Source organism: Lasioglossum baleicum, chromosome 4 (assembly GCF_051020765.1).
Source record: "Lasioglossum baleicum chromosome 4, iyLasBale1, whole genome shotgun sequence".
Lineage (NCBI taxonomy): Eukaryota > Metazoa > Arthropoda > Insecta > Hymenoptera > Halictidae > Lasioglossum > Lasioglossum baleicum.
The window spans coordinates 14,116,864-14,133,770 of NC_134932.1; the positions used below are offsets into that span (position 1 = coordinate 14,116,864).

A 16,907-nucleotide genomic window follows, 5' to 3' on the forward strand; every position below is an offset into this window, starting at 1 on the left:
TTTTTGAATTCCAATCGTTTGAATTTTTAATTATTGTTTCTAGAATACTCGAAAATTTATAATTCTTTTCAGCAGAGATGATGAAGTATTTGATTGGTAAACATTATTATGTGATTTTTGTAATATGTATCACCGTTATGGATGTGGTTTTATTGTATTTTTTCTTTTTGAACTTTTCAATCTTGTAAAATTAACATAAATACCTCGAAGACCAATTTTAAGAAATATTACATTCTAAATTAAAATAAACAGACTTTTAATTATTAGATATTGCCGCGAACTAAGCATATTAATCCATTTGATTTAAATTTCCCGCGTGCTTAGACAACCCCAGAGCATGCTACAAGCAGAGATACCAACTCACAAGACAAAAATGAATAAATTCTCTAGAAAGCGATTCTAGTAATATTTTACTGTTGCCTGCACTGAGCCACCGAGAGAGAGAGAGAGAGAAAGGGAACATCGGTTTTAACCTCTTCGGAGTGTAGGATCGCGTTGTGTGTTGTTTACATGTTGTTTACGATAGATAGAAACGAATACAATCAATTACACAATCATTTAAAAGGCAGAGGGTGAACAAAAACGAAAAATGGATTTCCAAAATCGTCCAGGAGGCAAAACCGGTGGTGGAGGTGTAGCCTCTTGGTCGGAAAGCAACCGTGACAGAAGAGAACGTCTTCGACAACTTGCTCTAGAAACTATTGACTTAAACAAAGATCCATATTTCATGAAAAATCACTTAGGCTCTTACGAATGTAAATTGTGTCTGACTCTTCACAACAACGAGGGTAGTTATTTGGCGCACACACAAGGTAAAAAGCATCAAGCTAACCTAGCGAGAAGAGCCGCGAAAGAAGCGAAGGAAGCACCTCAAACACTCGCACCAGAGAAACCTCGAGTAGAACCGAAGAAATTCGTGAAAATTGGAAGACCTGGTTATAGGGTAACTAAACAACGCGATCCAGAAACTGGACAACAAAGTTTATTGTTCCAAGTTGATTATCCAGAGGTTGCGGATAATGTAATTCCACGACACAGGTTCATGTCAGCCTACGAACAGAGGGTTGAACCTCCTGACCGTAAATGGCAGTATTTGCTGTTCGCAGCAGAACCTTATGAAACTATAGCTTTCAAGGTAATTTAAATATACGGTAGATAGGGTAAAGGTACCAGTTACCGGATATTTAGCGACAACATGGAAGTTTTTTATTCATTCGAAGGCATTCTATAATTTATTTTGCATTATTTGCTGTGTCGTCAAATTTTTCTGGACAATTTTGTTAGGAAGCAAAAGAAATATTAACACTTTACCTACTGAAAGTCTATTAATATGATTTTCAATAATTGTGCTGTACCAAAAGAAAGCATAGAAATTTTCTTCTACATTACAATCTGGAATGAAAGTATTAGATGACGTTATTAAGGGTGACTTGTTAGTTCACAATGAAAATTGCTGTTGCTATTGAAGGTTCCATTAAAAAGTGTATAACCATGTACCATAGATATTTCAATATTATGCAATAATCACTGGTCGGTAATGTGTTAACAAAGTTTTAGTCCTATTTAATTTCTAAAAAGTTTGTTTTACTCACTGGTTACACGAAAACCAGACCAGAATTTCAGGCAAGCTAAGCTAAGCTAACTATGCTACATTCCCTACATTGCATAAATAAAACACGACGAACAAAGTTCATATAAAGATTGGGTACTCGATTAGGAGTGCAAGATACTTAGAACCTTGAGGACACATTTGAAACAATGATCGTATTTTTTAGGTACCCAGTAGAGAAGTTGAGAAAGCAGAAGGAAAGTTCTGGACTCATTGGAACAAGGACACCAAGCAGTTCTTCCTCCAGTTTGCATTCAAGAATGAGAAACCATCAGTAGGCAAAGTACCACCGCCTCCTGTTCCTCTGATAAGACCTGGATTAGGACCACCAATGGTACCTGTACCACCACCTCCAAGACCTCCGATGTTTAACCCAGTACCTCCACCACCTGCGCTATTAGCCACCGGAATGCAAATACCTCCCCCACCTCCACACTTAGCGTAACGAACGAATGAATTTGTACAGTTTTACGAAACTAGCAAAGTATCTGTTACTCCTAAGGTTTTATTCGAATGTGTATCTTGTCTATAAAACGTAAGAATGAATTGATGCTTAAATGAGTTATTCCTAATTCCCTATCGTAGATCTACAGTGAGTGTAGAAAGTGTTCGCGCACGTTTCAAAAATTTAATAATTCCACTATTATTTAGTTTGTCATTTAGTTGCGCGAAATTTGAACGTGCTTGCATTGTATGGCGAGAAAATGTGAGATGCAGCACGCATAGTTCGGAAAACAAAATGCATGTAATCACTATACTGCGGATCTTTACGCAAGAAATAGAATCTTATTTCCTCCCTTAATAATTTTAATACATGAAAAATAATATATTGACTTCAAATTTTTTAAATTTTACTACAATTTTAGAATTTATCTACTCAATTTTGCTATAAATGCATAAAAATCCGCAGTCTAATAATCACAAATAACATCGATCACATAAATTAATATCAATGTTCTAAAAATTATGAAAATTAAAATGCGGATGCATTAATGCGTTATTATATATTATAATGTGTTATTAATACATGTTCAAAACCACGATCTCTAACAAAGATGGAGCATGCACGGTGAAGAAAAATAAACTTTACGAATTTTCTCTTTTTTTGGTTGTTTAAATTTTATTAAGAATATAAACACAGATGAATGCGCGGCAAGGTGTTCTGCCAAGATGTTGATTCCTGAAACAAACGAATAAAAACGCATGTTTTATAAATGCGGAAAGGCGTGAAAACGCTATTGGAAAGATATGATTCCATCAGGATTTAATTTTGAACAATCTACACGATGTAAAGTGTTGTACGCACTTTTCAGTTCGCCCGTTCGCACTATCATCATTTTAATATATATATATATTTCTACTTTGTTCTATTTTTCAACAAATACCTGCATATTTAAGCAGAGAGGACGCAAGCACCTCCGACAGCCTTAATTTTGTCTTCCGCCAATTTGCTGAAGAATTTGGCTTTAACGATAACCGGCTGCTTAGGGAGACGTCCCTTTCCTAGAAGTTTGTAGTAACCCTGCGGAAAACAAAAGTAAATGTAAATAATATTTAAATATTAATCTAAACAAATACATATATGCTTCTGAACTTACTGCTTTCACAAGATTAATTACTGGTACTTTACTCTTCGAGTCCTTATATTTAAGCCTGGTCTGTTCTGACACTAATGTCCACAATTTATCCAAATTTAAGGCTGGACACCACTTTGTGTTACGCCTTAAATGGTAATTTCTCATACCAAGCTGTAAAACGTATGGAAACATTAGCTACCTCTTCAATTAAGTACTGTACGCTGAATAACCGTATTAGAGATCAGACCAGAGAGTGCATTCAAAGTAATTCAGTTCGCCAGTGAAATAAATATTATTATCATCATCATATATAACGTGTTTACATTGTTCTAAATGAATTCTATAGATCTGACCTTTCCGAAGTAACCAGGATGGTATTTGTCAAAGTTGATACGGTGTTGGTGGAGACCACCAGCGTTACCACGACCACCAGGATGTTTCCTGTGTTTACCTAGAATCAAATATTACTATATCAATAAAGAAAATAGTTGTAAACAAATTTTACAATTACTGCTGTTGTTGAAATGTCGGAATGTATTATTTCGTAAACTAGCATACCTATGCGACCGTGACCATGACTGACGTGACCACGGAGCTTCCTGGTCTTCTTTTTGTGTGTGGACTGTTCAACAAAAAGATTAATCGATTAATTTATAATAAATTATCAAGAACTAACACAATATTAGTTTTGTCAATGGAGGTTATGTTTAAGAACCAACCCAACACACCACAAGGCTCGAATTCTCTATAATCGGTGTGCGATAATGCACTTCGAAAGAAAAATAATAATCACGAGAAATCATTCATTGAAGCATGAACGAGATTATCGTCACGATTATTAATTCATTTTCACTCGGATGCTTTCAATATTTTTCGATTACGATGGAAGAAATTTAGCATCGCTCACTCACCATCTTGGTTGCGGCACGAAGAAAGAAGCGCGATGTCTTCCCTTCCCGTGAAAGTTGGTAACGTATCTAGATGGCGTTACTGCAGCAATTTAATCATGAACTATACATACTGAAGTTGTAATAATGAAATGTAAAATGCTCCTGTGTACCATTTCCACTGATTTCTATCGACGAGATTCCTTATTATATCTCGTCTGTGCTACCACTAAGAAAGCTGTCAGCACAGACGAGATATAGAATAATAAATCTATGTATAATAATGAAGGATAATAAAAAAAATATATCTCGTCTGTGCTGTCAGCCTAATTTAGTTCCAGCATGTTCCAGCACCACCGACGAGAACCTATCTGTGGTTCCAAGCACCGAGTTGGTAATACAGGCAGTGACACGACAAAAGGGCCAAGTAGTCCTCGAAAAGTTGGCCGCAAAAATACATTGGATGATAGGTCTATCCTTATCAGAGAGTATTTATATCTCGTCTGTGGTATCACGTTAGTATTTAGCAATAATATATAGAATCTCAAACAGAGCTGCTCGTTTCGATGTAATTTTAAGCTCGTAACAGTCGTAACACAATCGAAGTGTGCGGCAAGGCAGATTCTTTATATAGCATCTAATTAAACATAATTGACGACGAAACCAATTCTCGTTGGTTCGAACAAATGTATTTATATATAAATACATCCATCCCAATCATAAAAGTATACTTAAAATTACTGACGCTTTGAAATAATCGGCGCTACAAGCCTTTATGATCAAAAGCTCGCAAGAACATTCAGTCTATTCCAGTCTATTCCACGCCTTATTCGTGGTTCTACATTGTTTGGTTTCCTCTCGAAAATGGCTGCCGTATTGGACGAAGTCGGCAAATCTGCCGAAAAACTGGTAGACGAGGTAAAAGACGAGATCGTCGACAAAGGGGATGAAGCTGGCGCGGTAGAGGCAGTGAAGAAAGGAAAGAAGAAGAAAAAGAAGAAGAAAGCTGGTACGTTATTCAATTTATTGAATGGGTGTATCCTCGTCGTTCGAGTGTAGAGTTTAGCGCGTGTCGTCTCTTAGTTTAGCAGATTCATCCGCGAAAATAATACTGTAAACATTCGATATCTAACAACTCACATTTACCAAATCGTAGTCTCTTACAATTAGCAATTACAAGTTACAAGATCAACAAATAGCAAACGGAATAAGCGCGATTCTAATTCGCCGAGATCGGCGAAATGTGGAAGTCGCAACGCACCTGCACTTCCTGTTATCTTTTACGTTTCAAGGACCTCACCTGGTAATCTATTACCATAAAATTTTTACAACACCGCCGCCTACTCGTACATCCCGCGTAATATTTCTTCTCGAAAATGATATTTTCGTGTTACATCAATTATGTAATATTCGCCAAAAATACATGCAGAAAATGCGGATTCGCGAATACGATACGAGGAAGTAAACAACCATGATTAGATAAGAAATTTGGGTAAATCCTGTGTTTGATACTTAATCTGGACAATATGTATTAATAGACTGTCGATTTTATACGTTTACGGGCAGGTGAAAAAAAGGGATTTAAAAGTATGGACATGTCATTACGAATCTACAAAAATTATTAACGGAAGAGGTAAATTTTTATTCGGTTCCAGTATCTTGTAATCGATGCACAACAGTTTCATTTTACGTTAAATAAGATCTGTAGTCTATTTTAACCGAAAAATGAAACATTTCTTCCGACCTAAAATATTTCCATTCTCTATGATTTACATACAATACTTAAATGTTTAGTAATTGATTAGATACCAACATATCTAGTAAACAATATTTTACATAATGGTACAGCAACTTGTACAGCGAATGGGATGGGTGTAGTATCTAATTTAAAAACTGTTTTAGGCAAAGAATTGTACAATTCATTATTTACATTGTTTCCAGGAGCTGGAGAAGCCAGCGCAGATGTTCCAGAAGGAGGAGAGGAGGACAATGCGAAAGAGAATAATGCAGCCAATGCAGAAGGTGAATTTTTTTCGAAGAAATAATTAGAGAAATGGTTAAAAACTATAATATATATATTCTATTGTACAGAAGCTGCTCCGGAAGCAGCTCTGGAAGGGGCAGTGGAAGCCGGAGAGAATGATGGCGAAGCTGAGGAGACAAAGAAGAAGAAGAAAAAACGCAAGCCACGTGGTAAAGGAGGAGTAAAGCAGCAAACGGATCCTCCAACTGTTCCTGTGGCGGAGTTGTTCCCAGATGGGAATTTCCCGGTGGGACAGATAATGGAGCATCCTCCTGCAGCAGGAGTAGATGATAGAATGGCGAAGGAGCGTTTTACTAGCGAGGAAGCGCGTGCATTTGATCGAATGAACAACGATGTTTACAATGACGCTAGACACGCGGCCGAAGCTCACAGGCAAACAAGAAAGCACATTATGAACTGGGTATAGAACTACAAATCGCAAGAGCGACTCTAAAATTCTTACTAACTTTATTTAACCCTTCGCACTCTGAGCTATTCTAATTCGAAAAACAAATTTTTCTTCCGGCCTGAAACATTTCCATTCTATATGATTTTCTTTATTTTATCGACATAAAACTGATATAACTGTGGTTGTCAGGAAAAACGCTGCATGTCACAATTTCAGAAGTTTAAGCATTAATTGAGCTTTATAGTATAGGATTTACGTATATACCAGAAAGAAGTCATCAAAATAAATGCGGAAGGCTCAAAAAAACAATGTAACTTAAGGGGGTAGACTCGTTTTTCCAGAATTGCAAGGGTGCGGGATGCGCTTTCTCATTTCTCGATAATGCAAAGATGGAGTTTTTCAGTAGTCAAAAGTGCTAGATAAAAGATCACTCTAGACTGCAGTCACCCTCGAAAGTCCTACTTTTACGTTTAGGAGGCGTAATTTGCATTATTTGAAAGCATGTAGCTATTTTTATACAGCTGCGACAGGTACATGCTGCCGAATAATGCAAATTACGCCTCGTAAACGTAAGAAAAGAACTTTTGACTACTGAAAAACCCCATCTTTGCATTATCGAGAAATGAGAAAGCGCATTCCGCACCCTTGTAATCCGAGAAACGAGTCTACTCCCTTAATCGATGTCCTATGTCAAAGCATTAGTGATCAAAACTTTAAACGGCAATATCTCGGAAGTGAAAATATGTAACATGCAGCGTTTTTCCTGATAACCACAGAATAATACCTCGTAAGATAATCTCAGTACAATAGCGATAAGTTGTTAAATGTCGATAAAGTTGAGCATATTCTTATGCGATTCTGTTTTCTGTAGATCAAGCCAGGAATGACAATGATAGAGATCTGTAACGAGCTCGAAGACACAGCTAGGAAGCTGATCGGTGAAAACGGTCTGAAAGCTGGCCTAGCTTTTCCGACCGGTTGTTCCAGAAACCATTGTGCAGCTCACTATACTCCGAACACCGGTGATCCGACCGTTTTGGAATACGATGATGTAACCAAGATCGATTTTGGTACACACATAAACGGTCAGATCATCGATTGCGCGTTTACCGTCACGTTCAACCCGAAATACGACAAGTTGATCGAGGCGGTACGCGATGCTACAAATACTGGAATCCGAGCTGCTGGGATCGACGTCCAGCTTTGTGACGTCGGTGCCGAGATCCAGGAAGTTATGGAGTCTTATGAGATCGAGCTGAATGGGAAAACTCATCAGGTACGATCGTCGGGTCGCTTCTCTTTTCTACAATCCCTGGGTAAACAATTAGAGCCACTTGTAATCCTCCAAATCTTTTGTGGTGGAATTAAAAGACCAGAGTGTACTTTAATAATAATTTTTATTAACTACTATAGCATATTTACATGTTACATATACTAAATCAATCGCTAACAAACAGAGTAATCTAAGCTTGATCACGCTTCGTGACTCACCCTGTGTATTTCGTAGATACGTATTGTTACTTTGTGTAGATTTTGGAAAATTTATAAGCGGCCCTAATCTTTTGGTCAGGCATTGTATTTGATAGAGCTCGAGTTGCTATCGATAATATTGAATCCACAGATAAAGTCCATTAGAAATCTGAATGGACACTCGATCGCCCCGTATTGCATTCATTCTGGTAAGACAGTGCCTATAGTGAGGGGCGGCGAAGCTACCCGAATGGAGGAGAACGAATTCTATGCTATCGAGACGTTTGGATCAACTGGAAAGGGGATCGTGCACGATGACATGGACTGTTCTCATTATATGAAGAGCTTTGATGCTTGTTTTGTACCGCTGAGATTGCGAAGCAGCAAGTCTCTGTTGAACACTATCAACAAACACTTCAGTATGCATTGGTTTAGAAAGAGAGTTTTACGAACGAGAGATCGCCTCCAGAATGTTGTATGAAAATCGTGTTTCAGGTACTCTGGCGTTCTGCAAACGATGGTTGGATCGTGTTGGCTGCACTAAGTACCAAATGGCGCTCAAGGATCTTTGCGACAAGGGTGCAGTGGACGCGTATCCGCCCCTGGTCGAAGCCAAAGGCGTTTACACTGCTCAATTCGAGCACACCTTGGTCTTGCGTCCGACGTGTAAAGAAGTTATTTCCCGCGGAGACGACTACTAAAAATGCATCTGTTGTACTATACATCTACTATACCGCGTCGCGCGTACTCTCAGTGCCTCACAAGTTGTCACTGAGGCAGCACAGCCAATGGTTAGGTCGTGACGTCACACACTTTAGCCCAGGGCTCGGAATTACTTATTCGCGACGGCCGATTTTCAAAGGCTACGCTCCCTCGACCCGGCCGCGCGTCTCGCTCCCGTTGGCCGCTCTAGTTCGGAGCTCCTCAGGCGCGTTTCATAGTGGCTATTCGTGGCGCCTAGGAGAACTAGGACCGCCACGGGAAGTGAGACGCGGTCGGGTCAAGGAGGCGTAACCTTCGAAAATCGGACGTCGCGAGTATGTAATTCCGAGCCCTGCTTTAGTCAATAATTTGACTAGAACCGAAAATGCGAGTGGAATGACCGACGGCTTGCCTACGGTAGGGATGCCTACTTTTCATCGAGATTTCCTGTTTCATGCTTTCTTCGAGCTGTGTCGTTGAAACGAATACAAATAAATTAATTACATAAAAATTCCATTAATTAAATATGAATAATTTAATTAAATAAATTTTCTATGTGATCGGAGCTTCAGATTGAGTCTCTAAATAAAATCCCGGCTTCAAGTTGTACTAAGACAGGAGACCAACTTGTGAGGCACGGAGTGTACTCTCGCACCCTCCCGGTCTAGGAATGTACAACACTTGGTCTCTGTGTAAAATCACTAACGATAAATGTTTACGATTAACAACGCAAACTTTTAATTAAACACCTGACGGTACTCTTTGTTATCGGTTCTATTCTGCAACACGTTTTTCTCACAGTACCACTCGTTTCTTTTTTCTCATTCGAACTATAACGTCGGGGTTCGTCGACGGTTCAACACTGTCCGATCCCCTCGAATAAGCGAACATGAAGGAAATACTGTTGATGTTGAATAAAATATATTTGATACTTCAATTATACCGATGCGATCATAGTCCTAAACACGATTAGCTCGCGTTCACAGAACTTATGCGTCCAAGGCATCGAATAAGCGAGCCTTTTCCACGCTGTGTGCTCGATTCGACGTATATTCCAAGTGACCTGGCAACGCTGTGCCGTGTACTGGGCGGAGACGGGTTGTCTAACGATGCCACGGCTCCCAGATTTCAACCAATGACAAGACACTCGTTCAGTAACCAATCTGATCCCATAATCATCTGCGTACTCATTAGACTGCGGATGTTTATGCATTTATGGTTTATATAAATTTTCAAAAAATGCTGGAGTATGCTGATTTTGATTTGTTTCGGACCTACAAATGTTATTACTAGACTGCGGATCTTTATGCAAAATAAACATTTTCTGCCTGAATTGCAACAATCTGGAGTGAAATAGACATTTATTTTCTTTCTTAATACGTTTAAGAAGTTGAAAATAATATAACAGTACTTTAAAATTCTTCTAATGTTTTTGCTATTTTAAATTACAACCTTTCATTTTTGTCATAAATGCATAAAATCCGCTGTTTAGTTATTACCAATGAAAATAGGATTTTATTTAGTACCACTTCCTTAAATTTTATCCATAAAAATTGAAAATCACATAAATATCCGCAGTCTAGTAATCATTAGACTGCTGATCTGAACGGAAAATAAAAATTGTTCGCATCAGTTGCAAGAAACAGTAACCGTATAGGCTCTTTTTTACTTGTTTAACAATCCTGAGAGTTTGAAAATAATAAATGAACGTTCTTAAGCTTCTTTTAATGTTACCACTGCTTCAAATAAAATCCACAGTCTAGTGATTATCTCTTCTCCGCATAGTACACCCGCGAGCCATAATTAATACTACGTTTACGGAGCATTGAAAGTGACTACTGCATTACTTTATACAAATAACGAGAATGTGTCTATGCAAGTTTTTAGCAATTTCTTTTATAATGTATGTATACTCATAGAAATAAATTTGTTGAATAATTCCTCACGAATGCATCTTTAGTATTAATTAAAAGAAGAAAGACATTTTTATGTAGCTTCTGTGTCTTGCAATCCATGCACACAATTTTTATTCTGCACCAAAATCCGCGGTCTACTCGTTATAACTCGAATATCCGGATTGTGGTCCGAACACTCAGTGTTAACTTGATTATGGAAACAGTACTATGCGCACAGGGTGCAGAACGCTCGCCTAATTTGATCATGAGCGCACTGGTTCATGCGACAGGTCCGTAAGGTTTTTCTGTTACGATAATAAACAGCATTTTATTACGTTCTCAGGAGAATTAACAGAATCGAATACACTTTGACGGACTGTAATCAATAGAGGAATCACTAGAGTCGAATCAACGATCACGTTCCTACAGTACTTGATCGCTGTCGATACTTTTCACTGTGTCGCGTAACAATATATGTTTCATTCCTTTCCTGAACTATGAACACTGTAGTGTAATAAATGTTGCTACGTCGCGTATCAAACGCCTTCAACTTTTCTGCCGAAGGGCGGAAGGTTCTAACCGTTCGAGATGCGTTCAATAGTCGATCATGTATCGTTTAACTTCATATATTCCGGGATATTTTATCCTTTTTTGTCATTCTTCATTCATTTACAATTGTGTGTTGTGGTCCCGAATAGTCAGAGCCTCTCGTCCATCGCTATACAGCTATACAAACACATGGTCCCGGGGGTGCTCCAATTCTACTACAGCATTCCCTCCGTAGCGTCGCGTTTCCGTTCTCCACATGGCGAATCATTAGACTGCGGATTTAATTCGAGGATCAAAAAGTATTGATTAGAGATCCTGGCATCAACGCATCTCCATTTTAATTTGTACAATTTTTAGAACATTGATACTAATTTATGTATCGAGGATATGGTTTCTCAAATTATATACCCATATTTTGCTTTCGAAAATTAGTAACCGTGTCCTAAAAGTTAATACGAATTGAAATACGGGTACGCTAATGCACGTGTATTTAAATATACGTGAAATACATTATTAGTAGACTGCGGATCTTTATGCAAAATAAAAAATGTTCGCACTGATTGCAAGTCCTTAAATCTTTTTAATAGGTCCACTGCTTTCAATTGTACGTATCCATTTTTATCATAAATGCATAAAATCTGCAGTCTAATTATTAGATAGCGGATTTTATGCATTTATGACAGAAACGAGTACGCGTAAATTACGACAGAAAATGAGTTTCTATTTCACTTGAATTTATTGCAATTCAGGTAGAAAATGTTTACTTTACAGAAAGGTCCCACGTCTACCCTATAAAGGAAAAAGCTTCCCAAGCGGCTTTCTCGTAACAGAAAATTGTTGTACTTCTGCACAGAAAAACTCCGCAGTCTATCAATCGCAAGATAGCGTCGCGTGACGTTACGGAGGGAGACATGTACTCTGTCTAACAGACAGTCGTCTGTAAAATCTACATTCAGGTCTATTTTCCGTACAAATTTAGGCACGACGATAAGCTAACGTTTCGACACTCAGACTTCCGCGACGTTCTTTTTCCCTTAACTTCTATCCACTATTCACGAACGTGTGTCCTGTTTCTTTTATTTTAACTCTACAACTACGGGTCACAATGACCAATTGCGGATTTCTCGTTCGTCCACGGAGCCCTCTCGCCACCGTGACGGTGCTATATCGGAAGGGGATTCTTAAATAAATTTATTTGCGCGAAATCTCAACAAACCTTCCCAAGGAAATTACGAAGCAGTCGCTTCGACTGCGTCTCGGTAGTGTCCGGTGCTAAGTGCACCAACGGTATCATTTCTTTCTTTTTTTTCGTCTCTATACGAGAACGCCCTGAAACAGTCCAGTACATAACAAAATATCGAGTCGATCTGACTGATGATTCAGTCAGTTCGACCGTTTTCCCGTGAAGGCGGTCTGGTAAGGCCTGCTTGTCGGAAATCTTCGGGTCGCTGGACCGAGAATGGGGTGCATAGTCGTGCTTATGGTAGGGATGCCTACTTTTCACCGAGATTTCCTATTGCATGCTTTCTTCGAGCTGTGTCGTTGGAACGAATACCTTTTCAAGGCTCCTATAAAATGATCCTGCAATTTTTCTATGTGATAGGAGTTTCAAGTTGAATCTCTAAATAAAATCCCGGCTTCAAGTTGCACTAACTTTGAAAGCCTAAGGGTTTCGGCAACCTTAAAATACACTCTTGTCCATAAATCATCGGGCACACTTATTCAAATTTGGATGAAGACGATTTTTTGTTATTAAAGGACCTATGCTATGATATAAAAATGGTACTTACTAATTTTTTCGAATGTAGAGAACATGTAAATCAGATCTAAATCAAACTATCCTACATTTTCTATAGTTTAATTATTATTCTTATATTTTTGGCGACTTGTTGTTGGTTCACAATTGAAAGAGTGGGGTGAGAGATTATGGCCGAGGTATCCGTTCCAGCGATAATGTGCGCACACATAACAATCGTTTTGGTGTACAGGTGGTTCGCTCTTAATACTATAGGCTAGACAATCTAATCGACGCCGCTCAGAGAAGACGAAAGAGGATCGTCCCGCATTCTCCGACCACTTTGGAAGAGTAAGGCAATTTCTCTACGTTCCAGAGGAAACACGGCGCTAGTTACAGGGGCGTACGATTACATGGAGCACCGAGCGTGTACGGTGGCGCCCTCTTGCCGGTCGATTTTCTCTTACGTCATCTATCGTCATTAGTAGACAGCGGATCTTATGCATTTCTGACAAAAAGGAGTAGGTATAATATAAAATAATAAGGACACTAGACAATTTAAATATTTTACGAGTGAAAACAAATTTCCAATTTGTTGCTGTCATAAAAATAAATTAGAGCAGAACTACCAGAACCTATTACATTGGTCCAGTGTGTTTTTCTGTTGAATGCTCGAGACGAAATTGTTTGGTCAACGAGTAAACGCGATTCTACAGAAAATCTAGAGAAAGGGAAAATTAGTTGACAGCTAATTATCTCGGACCGGCAAAACGGGTGCCACCATGAATCATGTCGACCACACGATCTATCCTCGCGGGCGACGCTCGCTTCCTTTAACGGCCGCGCGTTGTATAATCCTCTGTTATTATTTAATCAATTCTTATTGGATTACGCGTATGCAATATGTACATATGTCGGTCGAGTTACAGGGAACGCGATGAAATGTCCGAGACCGCGGTGCAAGCTCCGATCAATCGGCAGACGACCGCGGTGACATTTATCGCGTTACACGATCGACCTTTTGTCTCTGCGTTGCGCTTCTTCGCCTCCCTCGCGACGATTCACTGAGAGTCTGTGCGCGGTCTCAGCTTCGCCCTCGCCGTCACCAAAAGGTTGCTCGGCGGCTCCGCCGTTGGCTGCGATTGCTCCAACTGTAATCAAATCGTTTGCTTGTTAGAACTGAATAATTCGGACTGAATTCAAACTGTTTAGGAGTCCGAGGATCTTTCAGATCTTCCAGAGGATCTTGCAGACCCCTAGAAAATTTGTAGAGGATCACAATTGCCCTCAAATGTCTCAAAGTCGGTTTTAAGACTGCTGAGAGATCTCTAGGATTTTTTTAAAGGTTTTAAGTTCTGTTAGAAAATTCCTGGAAGGTCTCAGGACTCTTAGGACCCGTAGGAGATGTTTTGATTGTTTAAAAATTTTAATGTTGTGTGAAGTTGTAGGGTATCTCTTCGTGCACTATAAATACAGCCTGCTTTTCAAGGGAAGTCCTGGGGGTTCACTCAAACGGTCGCAATTGTTTATCCCTTCCTGTTGCTAACATATTACTGTGGGGTGGACAGCTATAAACACAGTTATTAAGCACCCCGTGGCCAGAGAGTGGTTTGACGTCAGAGACATCAGACGATACGAAATGACGTCAGAGAAATAAATACAAACAAGTATAAAGAACACAGCATAACAACTCGTTCAAAGAGACCGCGGACGTATCGCGGAGTATTGGAGCCCTTGCTTGATTAGTCGATGGTCAAGTTCTCAGTCGTTTACGTCAGATCTAATAGGGGATGGAGGTCGAGTGTGTTTGAAAAGTATTCTCAGGAAAAACAATCTACGCAAGGCTGGCCTTTCGAGGGTTAAATCTCTATTTTCTGGAGAGCAAATTGATCAAGGTCCGCGTAGAAGAATCCTTGAAAAATACAATACAGTAGACTGCCGTATAACGTGATCACAAAATTGTTTTTTCAAGGATTATAAGTTATTATTGATAACTAAAAATAAAAATTGTCTGCATCGATTGCAAGAAGAAGAAACTAAAATGAATGTTATTTCTTCCCTCAACGATTTTAATACAGAGAGGGACAAATCATACAATATTGATATCTTCAATTTTTTAAATTTTTCGATAATTTTGAATTTCATCTTCTCAATTTTGCTGTAAATGCACAAAGATTCGCAGTCTAATTATAACTAAAAATAATTCAAGCGAATTACAATTGACGGGAACAATTAGGTGAGCGAACTGTATTAGAATTTAGCTGGCTCGTTTCAGGTGGACCACCTGCACATTTCGCTAAATAGTGGACCGATTAGGCCAGATTCTAGGGCGAAACTCACCGCCATTTCGATGTGTTTCGCCCTCTGCTCGATAGCCCTTTGCAGGGCGGTTCTAGGATCATCCTTAAAGTTCTCATCCCGGTTCTTCTCAGCCTCTCTCCTCGAGGCAGCCTCTCTCTGCTTCTCGAGCGCCCGTTGCAGCTCGCTCTTCTGATTTAGCACGTTCCGGCCCCTGGAAGAAAGTGAAAACCGATTCAGCACTAAGGTTAGCTAATCGTCTGCGGTCACGAAAATCGGCGCGACGATAGATGAGAAAAACAGGCGCGAACGAAGAGAACGTTTGTCTCGGTCGGATAGCGGGCTTATGGTTGCGACGCCATAAATATCCGTGCTGGGAACGACTCGCCGGAGATGGAAGAGCACAGCGTCGCCGGCAGGAAATGATTTTCTCGGCGATAGGCGTGCGAAGCGCGTCAAGCGAATTTCCCGTTAGGCTTTCTGTCATGCGATTTGCTTAAAAACGGGCTCGAGCGACGCAATACTTACTGCGTCGGTCGCCATACGGGACGCTCTCCCTTCGTTTCTGCGTACGTGTACGTGTACAAGTTGAGCTTTTTATATTTTTTTCAATCAACCCTTTGCATAATAACAACTTCAACCGGTTCCCCTACAATATCGTGTCTCTAATTTCCTTTAAACCGAAATAAAATTTTACTTTGGTTTTGTTAATGTACAGCTATTGGAGAATATATAAGCATACAATAGGTATAAATTTTATCCTTTTTTAGGAAAGTTACGAACTACAAAAAAGTTCTAATCACTGAAACCGTAAAGTAGATCGTAAGGCAAGGGGTTAATTGCGTCAAATATGGAGTATTTTTATATTTCATTGCTAGACAGCGGATCTTTGTGAAAAATGTACATTTTGTATAACAGGGTTTCCCAAACTTTTTCTGCAATGGAACACTTCGCAAACCCGGAAATTGTAACGGAACACTTAGCTTATTTTTTAGGTTGGGTAATTCCTGCGAGTTACAAAATATACATAAATACACTTGTTATACATTAATTTTTCGGACCTTTCCGAATTGTCGCGGATCATAGTTTGGGAAACCCTGTTCTAAATAAATTGCAACAAACTTTAATCGGGTGATATTAATATAACAGCATGTTTGAATCCTTCTAATGTTTTTCCTCTTTTTAATTACATCTACTCATTTTTGTCATAAATGCATAAAATCCGCTGTCTATTAATTACTTTACAAAGAAAAACACTGTATCAGTAATAAGACTAGTATAGTAAAGTCGCGTTCACTGTCCAACAGCCAGTTCTTCATAAATGCATAAAGATCCGCAGTCTAGTAATAAGGATCACGCGATATCTCGTCCATAGCATTGATGGTGTGCATTGTGCATAGTGAAATGGTTACGTAAATGTACCTACACTTTCTGATTGAACAGCAGTTCCCTGCGAAGGTCCTTGTGATTGCTGGAGGTGAGGTAGGGGTTGTACGGTTTTCTGGGCAAGATCAAGCCATCCGGGCCCATGTGTGGAGCAGGTGGTGGCGGAGGCGGTACACCCAACACCGGTGCCATGTTTCTCCCTGCAAAAGCACATAGTTGTATGTACGTTAGGCACATCCGCCACGAGGCTTCTGCAATTCTCCCCCCGTACGCTCGAAAACTTCTCGCATAAATAATTCTTCGGCGGTTGTGCATTGTCTAGTCGCGTTTCGCGTGCATTTTACCCTCCTACCGAGGCACTACTATG

At 39.4% G+C, this 16,907-nt stretch overlaps 4 protein-coding genes across 5 annotated transcripts in view; 2 read left to right on the top strand and 2 right to left on the bottom strand.

Moving 5' to 3' along the window:
- Positions 1 to 430: 430 nt before the first annotated feature.
- On the top strand, positions 431 to 2,167 carry Sf3a2 (splicing factor 3A subunit 2). The gene is made up of 2 exons (XM_076422304.1): positions 431 to 1,135; positions 1,776 to 2,167. Exons 1-2 carry the CDS (start codon positions 590 to 592, stop codon positions 2,052 to 2,054), a joined length of 825 nt encoding a protein of 274 aa, XP_076278419.1. The 5' UTR covers positions 431 to 589; the 3' UTR covers positions 2,055 to 2,167.
- A 535-nt stretch (positions 2,168 to 2,702) lies between these two features.
- Rpl27a (ribosomal protein L27A) lies at positions 2,703 to 4,189 on the bottom strand. Its single transcript, XM_076422305.1, has 6 exons — positions 4,098 to 4,189; positions 3,745 to 3,808; positions 3,540 to 3,637; positions 3,208 to 3,357; positions 2,995 to 3,131; positions 2,703 to 2,789 (listed from the first exon to the last, which is right to left on the bottom strand). Exons 1-5 carry the CDS (start codon positions 4,098 to 4,100, stop codon positions 3,003 to 3,005), a joined length of 444 nt encoding a protein of 147 aa, XP_076278420.1. The 5' UTR covers positions 4,101 to 4,189; the 3' UTR covers positions 2,703 to 2,789; positions 2,995 to 3,002.
- Positions 4,190 to 4,895: 706 nt separating this feature from the next.
- On the top strand, positions 4,896 to 12,613 carry Und (methionyl aminopeptidase und). Its single transcript, XM_076422299.1, has 6 exons — positions 4,896 to 5,082; positions 6,015 to 6,095; positions 6,165 to 6,517; positions 7,377 to 7,781; positions 8,127 to 8,394; positions 8,471 to 12,613. The coding sequence occupies exons 1-6, from the start codon at positions 4,938 to 4,940 to the stop codon at positions 8,674 to 8,676; spliced, it is 1,458 nt and encodes a 485-aa protein (XP_076278414.1). The 5' UTR covers positions 4,896 to 4,937; the 3' UTR covers positions 8,677 to 12,613.
- LOC143208159 (uncharacterized) overlaps positions 11,802 to 16,907 on the bottom strand; it is a 46,200-nt gene continuing 41,094 nt past the window's right edge. For both annotated transcript variants that reach the window (XM_076422301.1, XM_076422302.1), the window contains exons 4-6: positions 16,581 to 16,740; positions 15,197 to 15,368; positions 11,802 to 14,007 (exon numbers count right to left, since the gene is read on the bottom strand). In XM_076422301.1, coding sequence (XP_076278416.1) covers positions 13,918 to 14,007; positions 15,197 to 15,368; positions 16,581 to 16,740 — 422 coding nt within the window. In that variant the 3' untranslated portion in view covers positions 11,802 to 13,917. The remainder of the gene's footprint in view (positions 14,008 to 15,196; positions 15,369 to 16,580; positions 16,741 to 16,907) is intronic.